The 15,192-nt window shown below is 38.2% G+C and overlaps 1 protein-coding gene across 8 annotated transcripts in view; it reads right to left on the bottom strand.

The window, feature by feature from the left end:
• Nucleotides 1–15,192, bottom strand: part of SCAPER (S-phase cyclin A associated protein in the ER) — a 369,412-nt gene that overhangs the window by 284,955 nt on the left and 69,265 nt on the right. For all 8 annotated transcript variants that reach the window (XM_075132981.1, XM_075132982.1, XM_075132983.1 and 5 more), the window contains exon 5: nucleotides 14,564–14,761. In XM_075132981.1, the coding sequence (XP_074989082.1) occupies nucleotides 14,564–14,761 (198 nt within the window). The remainder of the gene's footprint in view (nucleotides 1–14,563; nucleotides 14,762–15,192) is intronic.

Genomic DNA, 15,192 nt, shown 5'->3' with positions numbered 1-15,192 from the left:
AGATGGCACAAAGAAAATACAATAAATGGCTTAAACAACCTATTTTAAGGAATGTTTAGCTACACTTTATCAGAAATGATCAGAGCAGTACCATGCAGCTGTAATCTGAGTCATGTTTTACGAACAAGGGAATACAAACAAGACAAGCAGCTGGAGCGGCCCCATATTCACTGATGCACATCTTTCTCCCTAAAGCTATGAAGGCCATTTTGTCAAGCAGGATGAAGCAGAACAAAAGTGGCTCTGAAAGCGCCGTTACAGGCATCCAGATAACTACATATAGATGTACAGCTAAAATTACCAATTAGTTTACCAATTGGCTGCAACGGATTCGATTGGTTTGTAATTAATTCTAGTTACTGGCGCATACAGCAGGATGGTTGGCGCCATCCCTTTGTCCTCCTGATACACAATACTACTGCACAGGGCCCTAGGGTCTTGGCTCTCTAATTCACCTACTGTACTGAGTGTAGCAGATATACCCTATGGTGCTGAAGCAGTGGAAACTTGTACCACTTGAGAAGGTGCTGACAAAAAGGAACCTTTATGGGGTAGACTGCTGCTACACTAGACTCAAGGCAATTTTAAATGCCATTATTTTTCAAGGTCAAGTGTAACTCATACTGATTTTTAAAGGGCCACTACAAGCTAAGAAAACAGGTTGGGGTTGAGGGGATGATCTTAAAACCAATGTCAACAGGAAAATGTGAAACAGAAGAATTTCTACAATATTAAAATTCCCCCCTGCATCATTCTAATGACTTCTTCATGCTTTCTTTTTCTACCTTAGTGTATTTCCTTCCTCCAGTCCTGACACATTAGCTTCATTTCAAACACCACCACATTTTTTTAAATATATACATATTTTAATCCCTGCTTCTTCTTCCTACATTTGGGGCTCATGGTAATCTTTTCCATGGATGTCCCCACCTTTCCTAAACACCTTGGAGAAGACTTACCATAATGCATTTGCAAAACAGTATATGTGTGGTCCTGTGATCTCATACAGCTTCCTGTATCTTAAAGGTTTTTATAAATAATGAAAATACCTCATCATCCTTCAAGTTTAGTATCAATATGGTAGAATTTTTGAACTGGAATGAAAACAATATATATTTAATTGAAGGGTTTCTCTAGTTAGTTGAAAAGGTGACATTAATTTCAGCAGTGGGCAATTAAAGAGGGCAACCCTTGAATAAATATTGGACAGGTCTCTAGACATTAGAGCCTCACACCCTATAATTCACACATACAAAAATGGCCTCCCCTCACTTCATAGCAACGGCTTAGTGGCAGACCACTGGAAGGATGTCTAATATTAGTAAGACCTCATTATTTTTACAAAATATCTACAGTAAATTTACTAGTGTTCTCTTTTTCTGTCTGATTCCATGGAAACACATCCCTAGGTCCTCTGCAGGGACCTGGCTTCATAGGTGTGGATAGACAGCCCAGCCCTGCTGTCTAATCTATCATGACCCCTAAATTAAGCAGGGATTGCTGATGTAATTTAATGCCTCTTACCCAAGCCAGAAATAACATACATGGGTTAACCCACCACAGAGTGCAACACACATACATTGAAGGGATAGGATGGGAGGTGTCAAGGCAGGAGAGGGTCAGCAACAGTAGGAGATACCATAGACGTACAGCTCCTGCTCGTACATGAGTCATGTGGGTCCAGAAGCTGTGCAGAAACACAGGGATCTCCCATAGAATAATCAAGAAGAAACTCCATGAGCGGAAGGAAACTCAATCAGTTTCCAGTCCCCTGTATAAAAAAAAATCTACAATGATTTAGTTCCTATTGCATGTACCTTTCGAAAAAAGGAGTCTAGTTTGTTCAGATATAAATGTAGTCAACTTTGAAACCAAAGCTTCTCAGTTTCACTCCCCTACACTAAAATGCAGGGAAGGTGGGGGGGTGGGAAAGGAGACCACAAGATGGAACAGTTTCCCACCATTCTCACCAATAGAACATACCAGAGAAAAGAACTCTATTAAGACACAAATGTTCAGTTCATTCTCAGGACTGGAAATGGGTATTGAGTTTTTTCTACAAGTTGTTAGTTCCCCAGAGTAATTATGTCGTACATTTTGGATTAAATATTTGTCAGATTAGGTGCCATTTTCAGTTATTCCTGCATAAAAAAAGAGGCAAACCTAGTATTTTTCTCTTCTGTCTTTCTATTTAATTTTGAAAAGGACAATCAGATATTTGTTTTAGTCATTTGTTTTAAAAATTGCCCTGAGGCTGAGAGTTTGCACAACAAGTTTCAGTGCAGAGATACTTTTTTGACAGCCAAATTATAAATGCTTAGAAGAACCCAGAGGGTTTGGTTTGGATTCTTGCTTCCTAGTCAGGGACAGTTGCCAAAGCAGTGTGTTTAATCTTAGTGGAGGATGGGGGGAGGGAAGTAATCCCTTTACTCTATCTAATGGAGTGCCACTGAACCACTCTCAGTCAATGAAAAATCACAGTAACATAAGGCCTTAAAGAAGAGGCAAAAACTGTGTGATGGGGGAGAAAAACAATATAATATACACAAATAACTGGAGTTCTCCAAAAGATGTTGCCTCCACTGTAGCAGTCTTGCACCATGCACATAAACCACTGAACTGTTAGTAGTTAAAGCTACTGGGAGCACTTGTGACAATCTAGGATCCAAATGTTCAAGATCCCATAACTGTTCTCAATTTCTTTCCTCATCAAAGCATCCATTAAGGGACTGCAAAGAGGAGTGGAGGAAAGATGATGAATGTGTCTCAGCAGAGGCCTCCACCCAATCTCACGCTGATTTGCCATCTATTCGCTTCACTGACTTCAACCGAGTCATTCTTGGTTTACACTGGGGTAACAGAATAGAATTTGGCCCTATATATTTTGAGAATTCCAAGTATTGCTAGGCAACCTTCATTTTGCTTTAACGAATTGTCTCAGCAGACCAGTGTAGGAGACTAATCAGCAGAATCACAATCACAGGAGGCCAGGGAGTGCCGACTTAGAAACAGACTGAAGCGCTGCTCTACTGAAAGGAGCAACTGATCTATATTCAGAGTCAAGAGAATAATACTTCATGCAGGTGTGAACTCCACATCGCAGCCTAACATATTTCAAAAATAGACATATTTCTAATAGAGGCAGCCAGTGTAGCCACAGGTCTCACAGAATGCCCTCAATCTGTCTGGAATTGAGACTCCAGCCTGATCATAAAAGGCCTAGATACAAACCAGAAACCATTTGGAAAGCCTCTGAATTGAAATTTGGATTTCTCCAAAGGGAAAAAAAAAAAAGGAAAATTTACAAATAACTCTGACCTTTTTCCAAACAGTATTAAAAACTTTTTAAATATCTAACCTATGACATGTCATTTCATGGATAGATAAGACTTGTGAATAACACAGCATGAGACTTATATATTTGCTAATATGAAAATCTATGACCATCTCACTAGGCTTTGGGGTGATGTTTCAGAACCACTTTGTCTTTCTGAATACAGCGTAAGGAGGATCAGCCATAGAACTTCCAGATTGTTTCTTTTAGAAGATGAAGTGTGAATAAACATTCTTCTAGAGGTTCAACTCTAGTAAGAAATCAATTCAAGACCCAGTGGTTTTTGGGGTTGTCAAACTAATCAAAATACATGTAATGGCCCTAAAAACTAAGATGGAAGAACCCTGAAATTGTCGCTGGTATGAAGAAATGGAAGATAAATGAACCCATCCTGATGATGGACAACAGAAGAACACACTGTTTGTTTAGATAATACTTGTCTGTCATATTGTATCTGAGAGTCAATACAGATTATCCATTCACTGAGTTCAGGAAAACCTTGACCACTAGCCTAATTTCTCTTAGCGCCAATATATTTGTATGCAATCTATTTTCTTTGTTTTCCAAACATTAAACAAGGAGGGGCAGAGTGAGATTGGGAACAAGAGAGTAAAAGGGAAGAAAGAAAATATTTCAAGTACGAATATTTGTACAGAGGGATGATCTGGTGGGTAATACACAGGACTGACAGAGAGGACTCTAGATTTCATTCCCAGTTCTGCCACTGACTCACTGTGTAACCTTACCTTCCTGTGCCCAGATTTACTCGTATGTAAAGTGGGGACGATAATATTAACCTACTTCAAGAGATAGGTGAAAATACTTTAAGATCCTTGGATGAGGATTACTACTATTAATTATTATCATCACCATTAAGTAGATTGAGACAGGCCGAATCAGAAAATACATATTCACTTCATCTGCTCACATCTGCAAAAATGTCGCTTTAGGAGCAACTTAGAACATAGCAAACTGTTTGGGACGAGCTAACTTTCGAACATGTTCCTGTGCCAGAGTCACAAAGTCTGGTGGATGGAAGTTAGAGGTAAAGCTTCGTCAGAGTTCATGGCAATGTGACTGGGACCATCTCCAAATTTCACAGGAGGGCAGCACAGACCGTTCATTATGAATTGGGGAGTGTGTCATGTCCTACAAAGGGTTAGAGGGCTACTCTTCTGTTGGGCTAGAGAATGCTAAATAATAAAATAAAACAGAGATATAAAATTCACGGAAAAAAATCAATATTTAACTTGAATGTGGGGCGACTATAATATAGCACTTATCTACACAATTTAGCATTTCATTTTTGTTTCCTACTTGGTCTTTTATTCACCAGTTCTGTCACCACTGATCCAGTGGACAGACTAATTTAAATGAAATAAGACTATATTTAAACTTGCTTCTTTTAGAGGTAATTTAACCAATTTGTCACTGTATCCCTAAGCATGAAGCATCAAAGCAGTATCAATACATACATTTGTGGTTTCAAATACCTCAGCTCCAAACCATTAGCAAGAGTTATTGAGATACTGCCTTAGGCAGCATCCAAAGCCAGGAGGAAATATACACAACAGCTGATCTTCTTACACACATTTCCACTGTTTGCATCCTTACCGCAACCCTTTTGTCTGCAATTTCAACCACAACCAGTCACCAGAGCTCAGCCGCATTTGGAAGCACTAAACATTATCCACAGTGACAATCTAATCAATAACCAAGTACTCCAAATCATAAGATTGAATAAATCCCATATGTATAACTTCAAAAACAAACACACACATTTTCAATATATCCTGGATTAATCCAAACGTGTTAAATGCTGGTAATAGGGTCAGGTTTTATTTTCTTTACAAGTATAAATCTTGTATTGGAATTTGATCTTTAGCACAATTAAAACATTTATAACACTGCATGATGTATCCACTTGATTTTTTCAGTATATGGAAAAATAGTGAAAAATTTCCCAGATTAAAATAGAAATATTCAAAATAATAAATTAAGATTATTTGAATAAAATCTATACGAAAGGTTTTCTTAATAACAATTATTTATTTTCAGAGGACAATTTAAAAATAAAAATAAGTAACACAAAGGCTAGAGGAACAATTACCAGATATTATATTTCCTTATTTAATATTATTTTTACAAAACACTTATATAACATTGTAAATATAAATGACACTTCACAAATTTAGCTAACAATATGTTCTCTGCTCACATAGCTTTCAAACTAAATAGGCAAGACAAACAAGATGACAAAATATGAGTCAACACGAGTGCTGTTTTTGTTTATCATCATCAATGTCCTTTAGTCCCTCAGACCTGGCAGACTTTGTGTGACTTCTCAACTGTAGGCAGCGATTTGCCTGTCTAGTACCATAAGGTAACTCTTTTTTATATAATTAATACTGTTCTAAACCACTGAATACCTTCTCTAGACACATCAGGCAAGTACGAAGTGTTACCAAGTAAACATAAAAGTGAAATTAAAGCTATTTCCACAGTTAATATAGACTTTAATTATAAAACTGATTTTCATCTTAAAATGTAATTTAAAGATTCAGAAGACCAGAGTGGTCTTTTTAATCTCTAAACTCCAAAAATATAATTATTAAAGTTATTGCTTAAACAATCCAGAAGAATTACTACATATTACCTATCTATCAACATTGCAGTGTCACTGTATGTTCATGGGAGGTTACAGTACACGAAGAGAGACTATATGAGCCACAGAGAAGATCAAATCTTCCAGCTGAAATTCTTACAATGCCTAGTCTTTTCTATTACAACATTGTCCATAATCAGAATTATTTTAATAAGCAAAATAGAAAAATATCTAGTAAAATTTAATAAATATTTAATGGCTAGTTAAACAATTGGAAAAATAGCTTTACCACCAAATCAGAAAAAAGAAAAGGAGTATCTGTGGCACCTTAGAGACTCTCTAAGGTGCCACAAGTACTCCTTTCCTTTTGGCGAATACTGACTAACATGGCTGTTACTCTGAAACCTGTCACCAAATCAGAGTCATCCAAGAACTATTTTTATACAATGACAATGCATCATGGCTCAGTTGATCCACCCCAGAACCTTTAAAAAGAGGAGACCATATGTGGGGAGAGGAAGAAGTTCCACCTCCTTTGTCTCAGAAGATTCTCTGCTCGCAACTCCACAGAGTACAAGGTGTGGAGTTGGAGGCAGGATATGCTGATGCTACTGCATGCATAGCTGCTGTGGGATGTGATCAATGGCAGCATGGCTCCTAATAAAGCTATGTTGCCCAGGGGTAAGATAGACAGAGAAGCAATAGTTATCCTTGAAGGACAGACAGCTCCTGTCTCCACACAAAAAGGGGATCTCCTCCCTGTAGATCCTTAGGAAGTGTGTACTTTGGAGAGGATATTGCTGCAAAATCTGTGTGTCTGCAAATCTCTACCACTGTGAGGGAACAGTCTCATAAAAACTCTTTAAAGTGAACTTTGCACTGTTTTGCACACAAACCCTCTCCTGAGGGTGTCAGAACATAAGAATGGCCATATCAAGTCAGACCACTGGTCCATCTGCCCAGTATTCTGCCTTACGACAGTGGCCACTGCCAGATGCTTCAGAGAGAATGAACAAAACAGGGCAATTGTCAAGTGATCCATCCCCTGTCATCCAGTCCCACCTTCTGGCAGTCAGAGAGGTTTAGGAACACACAGAGCATGGAGTTGCATTCCCTGACCATCTTGGCTAATAGCTATTAATGGACATATCCTTCATGAATTCTTTTTTGAACCCAGATATACTTTTGGCCTCACAACATCCCCTGGCAACAAGTTCCACAAGTCGACTGTGTGTTGTGCAAAGAAGTACTTCCATATGGTTGTTTTACAGAATGGGGCAATCTACACTATTGTCTTAAAATCATATTTAGAGGACACACTGAAATAGCTCTATCAGGTTCACAGAATCAGATAAATATATGGCTAGAAGGGATTTAGAGATCACCTCATCCATCCCCTTGTGCTGAGGCAGGATTAAATATACCTAGACCATTCCTGAGAGGTGTTTGTCTAAGCTATTCCTAAAAACTTCCAATGATGGGGATTCCACAACCTCCTTATATAACCTGTTCCAGAGCTTAATTATCTGTATATTTTGAAAGCTCCTCCTAATATCTAACCTGAATCTTCCTTGTTAAAATAAGCCAATTACTTCTTGTCCTACCCTCAGTGGACATGGAGAAAAATTGATTTCCATCCTCTGTATTGATCACCTTTTACATATTTGAAGACTGTTTTCATACCCTTCCCCCACATCCACCCCAGTCTTCTCTTCTCTAGCTGAACATGCCTAGAGCTTTCAGCCTTTCCTCATAGTCATATTTTCCAAACCTCGTAATTTTTGTTATTCTCCTCTGGACTCTCTCCAATTTGTTCACATCTTTCTTAAAGGGCAGTGCCCAAAACTGGACACAATACTCCAGCTGAGGCCTTACCAGTGCCAAGTAAAGTGGAACAATTATCTTCCCTGTCTTACATATAACATTTCTGTTAATACATATCACAATAACATCTGCTATTTTTGAAGCAGAAGACTCATATTCAATTTGTGATTCACTATAATCCACAAATCTTTTTCTGCAATACTGCTGCCTAGCCAGTTCCCTGTTATATATTTATGCATTTGATTTTTCCTTCCTAAATGTGGTACTTTGCACTTGTCTTTTTTAAATTTCATCTTGTTGATTTCAGACCAATTCTCCACTTTATCAAGAGCATCCTGAATTCTAATCCTGTCCTCCAAAGTGCTTGCAACCACTCTCAGCTTGATGTCATTCACAAATTGTATAAGCAAACTCTCCTCTCCATCATTCAAGTTATGATGAAACACTGAATGGTACCGGAACCAGGACTGACCCCTGAAAGGCCACAGGAGACATGAACCATCGATAAATACTCTGAGTATGGTCTTTCAACCAGTTTTGCACCTACCTAATTTCATCTAGGCCATATTTCCATAAACTGCTTATTAGAATGTCATGCAAAACAGAGTCAAGAGCGTCACTATAGTCCAGCTTTATCAAGTCTACTGCTTCTCCCCATCCAGTAGGCCAGTTACTTTGTCAAAGAAGGAAACTAGATTGGTTTGGCATGACATGTACTTGAAAAATCCATCTTGGCTATTACTTACCACCTTATTGTCCTCCAGATTTGAACAAACTGACTGTTTAATAATTTGTTCGAGTATCTTTCTGGGTATCCAAGTTAGGCTGACTGGTCTAAATTCCCCAGGTCCTCCTTTTTCCCCTTTTTGAAAATAGGTACTATGTTTGCCCTTCTCCAGTCCTCCAGGACCTCACCCATCCTTCATGAGTTCGCAAAGGTAATCGTTAACTGGCCAAAGATTGCTTCAGCTAGTTCCTTAAGTACCTTGGAGTGAATTTTGTCGGGCCCTGCTGACCTGAACACATCTAACTTACCTAAGTATTCCTTAACCTGTTCTTTTCCAAGAGCCTTCTCCCTTGTTGTTAATATTAATTGTGTTAACCATCTGGTTACAATTAACTTTTTTAGTGAAGACTGAAGTAAAGACTGAATAGTATATGTTTAGAAAAACATATGTTCTCAACCAAGTAAGCAGACTAGATTCAGAAGAATATGGTCAGTCAGGCATGTAGAGGGTAAATTATCTACCTGTAATTGTTCTCTGAAAGCTAAATTCTGTATTTGAACTAAAGCCCTGAGGTATCATACTTTCAGACAAGAGTCTTCCTTTTAAGCACTTTAAAATATCTTCCATTAAGCCTTTTGCCCTTGGGGAAGCAGTCACGCACCAGAGAATATATGAAGTGCCCCAACCATCACTTCTTATTTACGTGAACAACAAGTGGGGTCCTTCTCTGTAGCACTACAAGTGCTCACTATTTTGCATGACAGAGAAGTAATTTATTGGGAACTTTTGCCTTTATTTCTTAATTTTACTATCACTTCTATTCTGTACTTTAAAGCCCAGAGGAGTTCTAAGCTTCACTCTTGCCATTGTCAGCTTATTATGTTTTTCTATCAGACTTCTACCTTTTATTTTCTTGTGACTTTGTCACAGCTTATACAGAAAAGTGATCTCTACTGATTTCTAGCACTGCTCTGCACAGTAAGAAGAGTTATGATGGGATTTGCTCACTATGAGTTACCACCCACAGGAAGGCTTAACATTCTACTGTTTTGAAAATTACATTGTTTCTCCTTTACAAAGTGATTTGTTTAAATGCTGTGATGCAATACAATAAATGGAAATAAAAGAGTCTGAAGAATGATAATGGCATCCTCAACTCAAACTGGGTTTTTCTCCCCTCCCATTATTATGTGGGTTGAAGATGGACTATTAACTGTTACCCCTGTTCGATCCAAGTAGTTAGCCAAAGTTCAGGGACCTTTGGATTGTTTCTGTTAGGAAAAATTGATGATGGAGAGACATATCTTTAATGAAATCCTGTTTATTTACAAAGAATATAAAAAGTCCTGTTTCACTGAACACATGAGGAATCAAACAAAAGCAGATGCCTTCTTTGCTCACAACTCCATGTCTCTTTCAGCCAGCATTCAGCCCAAAATCTCTCTCTCAGCTTTTTCTCAGGCCATGCTACAAATGTTTCTGTGTAACTGCATTCTCTCCAAGCTTCTCTGGTCTTTGTGCTATTTCTTGCACAGACACCCAAACAAAACACAGTTTCAATCCAATCAATGCCCTACTCCCTGCATTTGCAATATCAGTCCCCAGAGAAATCCTTTGTGTGCCACACTGTTAAATTTCTATTCAAGATTTGCCATGTGTCTATGTTTTGGATGGTTCTCCGATTGCTTCAGCTGCCTGGTTTCATAAAGGAGCATCATGATTTCTGACAACAGTCTTACATGAAGATGGGCAGTTATGTGTGCAGTTTCAAAGACCTTTAACCCAATCTATAACACAATCTTAAATATTAATTTTCTAGTTTCTGACAATTTCATTCACATATTTACATTTATTTACATTTACATTATTTACATGGGACATTTAATAAATTAAGGCTAACTAGTTGTTTTAGACATGTTTGAAAACAAGAAAACGGGATGCATACAAAATTCAACTGCTCATGTCTATGCAGGGAATAAAAAGAGAAGGAAGGTGGATGAGGTAATATCTTTTATTGGACCAACTTCTACTGATGAAAGAGAGAAGTTTTGAGCTGCAGAGCTCTTCCTCAGGTCTGCTCTGTGTATCTTGAAAGCTTGTCTCTTCCCCCAACAGAAGATGGTCAATAAAAGATATTACCTCACTCACCTTGTCTCTCTAATATCCTAGGGCCAACAGGGCTACAACACCACTGTAAATGGGGGGGGAGAAGGGGGAAGATGAGATTATTTCATTGGCACGCAACCTGCATAAATCTTGCAATGCAATATTCTGTTGCTGACATTTTGTCCTCAGAAGCAGAGGTGGGGTAAGAGTCTGACTTTTGTCTCTAGATAGCTTAGAGCTCATAGCCCAGGCGGCAATGGCCTAAAGTGGCTTTAATCCACCTTTACATCCTTCCAATCCTAGATTGCTCTGAGGGCTTAAGCAGCACCTAGAAGACAACCTAAATTACGGCAGTCTCCCTAGGTTGCCTATAAGCCACAGTACTGTCTGAAATCACTACAGTGCTGTGTGCTGAGGCCCCATGCCCCTCCTGGCCCCAATACCATGGCCTTTCAGGCTACGTCTACACTGTAATTAAAAGCCTGCAGCTGGCTCATGCAAGTTGACTCAGGCTAAGGGACTGTTTGGCAGGACTGTAGATGTTAACGTTTGGGCTCAGGAGGGAGCCCACGCTCTAGGACCCTGTGAAGTGGGAGGGTTCCAAAACTCAGACTACAGACCAAGCCCAAACCTCTACAATGCAATTAAACATTCTCAAAACAAACAAAACAATAATAAAAAATAAACAAAAAGAAACAATCCAAAGGTCCCTTAGCCCTAGCCCCACAAGCCCAAGTCAGCTGGCATTGGCCAGCCGAGGGTATATAAATGCAGTGTAGATATACCCACCGAGGCTCCTCTGAAGGCAGTTTTATGACTCTCCTCTACATTTTCTGCGCCAAGGGAAACCTACTCTAGATGAAATCAGGGCTTTTAGAGACCCTTTACACCACTCCAGCCCTTTTAAATAATAGCAGAATAGGACTGGAATGGGGAAGAGGATCTCATCTCTGGAGTTAGAAAACAAACATAGGCCCTTGTATATGATATGTATTACAAGGCACAACATGCCACAACATAAACAGGATAGGATGTTGCCAATGGGATGATGTAGTCTCTAAAATCAGAAATGGATACAAAGTTTTATCATACACCTTATTGTATCAAATATGGATCTATTGTAATGCGCTATGCACTATACCGGAGACTGACCAAGGCCACCCTTAAATTAAGGCATGCAGCGGCGCATCTACTAAGCAAGAAGAACTGTTGACAAGGTCTCACACCAGTGCTTCATGCTCAACCCTGTTTGCATATCCAGTTCTGAGTGCAAGTCAAAAGCCTAATCCTCAGTTACAAAGCCCTAAGTGGGCTGACGCCAGCTATCTGAGTGACTGCCTTTCTCTGCACCATGAAATAAAAGCTGCAATCAGCCAGAGAAGTTTGGCTGACAGAAGTCAGGATATGCCTTGCAGGGAGTAAGGGCAGAGCTTTGGGTGTGGAGAACCACAACTGTGAAACCAGCTTCTGGCAGAGATTTGGCTGCACCTAAATTTTACCACCAGCCTTACACAGCAAAAAATCCTTTTGAAAAAGAAAAGAAAATGATGTATGTACACGCATGTCAATGACATACTGATCAGTCTCACAGGCAAGCCTATATACCTACGTAATTTTACCATAAATTTATATTATACCTTTTTCCTGCTTACCTACATGTACAACATTAATCCTAAGAAAAAAGCAAAAATAATACTTTTCCAAAACATTCTACTATTAGGCATAAATCAAAATAAATATATTATCAAAGTCACTGCCGCTTTATAGTGTACCAAAGGTATCTCTGACATTTAGCTAAGAGCACAATAAATCAATCAATACAATCATCATGTAAAAAGAAATCAAGAAGCAGCTCAACAAATATAACTGATAACTGTTCTCCACAAATAATTAATAGTAAAATTATTTTAAAATTTCCATCTTTCCCGTATCTCATCTTCAAAAAACTCTATTAAAAGATATATGAACATATAATATTGTCTATTCAATGCTATCCCTGAAAAGAAAATTCCAAAAATCAAGGTACTATAACAAAAATAACACACATACAATTTCAACAATCATAGATTCATAGTTTTTTAGGTCAGAAGGGACCATTATGATCATCTAGTCTGACCTCCTGCACAACGCAGGCCACAGAATTTCACCCACCCACTCCTGCGAAAAACCTCTCACCTATGTCTGAGCTATTGAAGTCCTCAAATTGTGGTTTAAAGATTTCAAGGAGCAGAGAATCCTCCAGCAAGTGACCCATGCCCCATGCTACAGAGGAAGGCGAAAAACCTCCAGGGCCTCTTCCAATCTGCCCTGGAGGAAAATTCCTTCCCGACCCCAAATATGGCGATCAGCTAATCCCTGAGCATATGGGCAAGATTCACCAGCCAGATACTACAGTAAATTCTTTCCTGGGTAACTCAGATCCCACCCCATCCCATCACAGGCCATTGGGCCTATTTACCATGAATATTTAATTACCACTGGGACTGCACTGAAGTGGAGGTTTTGTGATGAAACAGGCATTTCTTTATATATGATGAAAATAATGCAGCTACTAAATATGTTTGGCGGTATAAGATTTAGGATTTACATAAATATTCATTTCTATGCTTTTAAGTGCCTGGGGAGTTTTGCAGGCAAACAATGTGACAGGTAACTGCATTGTTGTCACTTACTAATCTTAACTGTTGTTTTAAATAAAGATTTTTGGTTTGGGATGTATATATATTTCCTTCCAAGCACAGACTGAGTGTTATGACTGGAATTCTAGGTGAGGTCTCAGCTTTATAAAGATGTGATAATGATACAAATAAACTTCTTTCCTTCAGTCATAAAAGTTTAAAAATGGTAATCTGATTACATGACAAAGCAGACTGGTTTTCTTAAAAACAAAAATTCATCAGAGAAATTTCCTGAGCAGGAAGACAGTTCAGTAACAAAATGTTAAATTGTGTTAGACCAACTAACGGTTTGGAAGCCTCCAGCTACTGTTCAGTTCTGAAACCTGGTTTCAATTAAATATATTTGTACGCTAATCCCAAAGCCAATTTGGCCATCTCTGATTTCAGCAGAAAACTAGATACACATGATAAGATGAAAGTTTATTTTAAACTATATATGTAGATATGTAGATATATACATATCACAATGATTAGATAATGGGTTCCAGAATTTGGTGAACTTTCAGCCATGTTTAATGTTAAAAAAAAATGTGCCTTTAATATTTTCTTAAAGATGTATTGTTCTGGCTTCTCTTAATTCTTGTGATCATTTAACGCATTATAAAGTAATACAGTGTACAATGAACTCTTATTAAAAGACAACAGTTTTCCTACTGAGTTACTGTATGACACCAAGCTTTGTGTGTCTGTTTTACATCTTATTACAAACACAAGGTTATCTAAAATTAGAAAAAACACCTTACAACGACATCCCACCCAGACATTGTTTATACTTGGCCATCAATCCCACTTTCTTACCACCAGAGAGTGAATTAGAAGAGTGATAACTATCTCTGCAGAAACGGAGCAATGTATAATTAAGACATTAAACAGGAAACTAAAGAATGTGAAAACAGGCTGAATCCCAACAGTGCCACCTACAGCAAAAAGTACTGCAGGCAAAAGGATATGACAATTGCTGGAAATATCAACCACAGACTGAATGAGGCGTTTTTGTTTTTTGTTAATATAAATTAATCTTATTGCAGTGTTAAAAGTCTAAGAGAAAGCCACATATTGCTATAAGTTTCATATCATTCCAAACCAGTCAGCGTGTAAGATGAAAGCTGCTTTTTCTTGGCAAAAATAAATATGTTTTCAGCTTTCTTATTTAAGGCCCTCAATTAATATCTAAAGCATGCAATAATTTGTTCTTGAGGTTCTGTTTCTTGTTTTTAGCTTATCTGTAATGACAAAAACAGCACCAAGAGACACAAGAGACAAGAGAACACTTTAGAAAGAGTCTTACCTTGCATTCTACTACGCTCTGATCCGACTCACAAGTAACATAGATTTCATCAACTGCCCGTCTAAGATTGTCAAAAAGAAATGCCCAATATCGAGCTCTCAAATCAACTTTTCGAGGTTGCCTTGTTTTTGTTGGGCTTTTGTCAAAGTTTTTATCTCCAGCGGCTCCTGATGTTATTTTACAGTCTACTGTAGTGCTCTGAAGAGATGAGATACAACATTAAAAAAAACACAAATAAGTGTGGCAAGGGGTTGGGCTTCTGTATAACATACTTTTTTCAACATATGTCAACACTTTCAAACAAGACATTCTTCATTGAGGCTTACGTCATATCCCACTGACTGAGTTCTTCAAACAAATTTTCTCACCTTAAACAAAAGGGGCAGGTTTGTAGAACCTAATTTCTGTTTCTCTGACATTTTTAACCCAATATTTACATCTGCGCAGTAGCAGAAGATATTCTGCTCTGAATGTAGATGGGAAAGTTGCATTTGCCCCATTACTTGTTCTGACAAGAGTATGTTTCCAGAAGATGCAAAAGCTATTTTGCTAATGACTATGCCAGGTACATTCTGTCATCAAACAAATGTTATTGCAAAGATATTGTATAGAACATTTTGTCTCAATTT

The sequence above is a fragment of the Caretta caretta genome, chromosome 10 (assembly GCF_965140235.1).
Source record: "Caretta caretta isolate rCarCar2 chromosome 10, rCarCar1.hap1, whole genome shotgun sequence".
NCBI lineage: Eukaryota > Metazoa > Chordata > Testudines > Cheloniidae > Caretta > Caretta caretta.
This window is presented reverse-complemented; position numbering and strand designations above follow the sequence as displayed.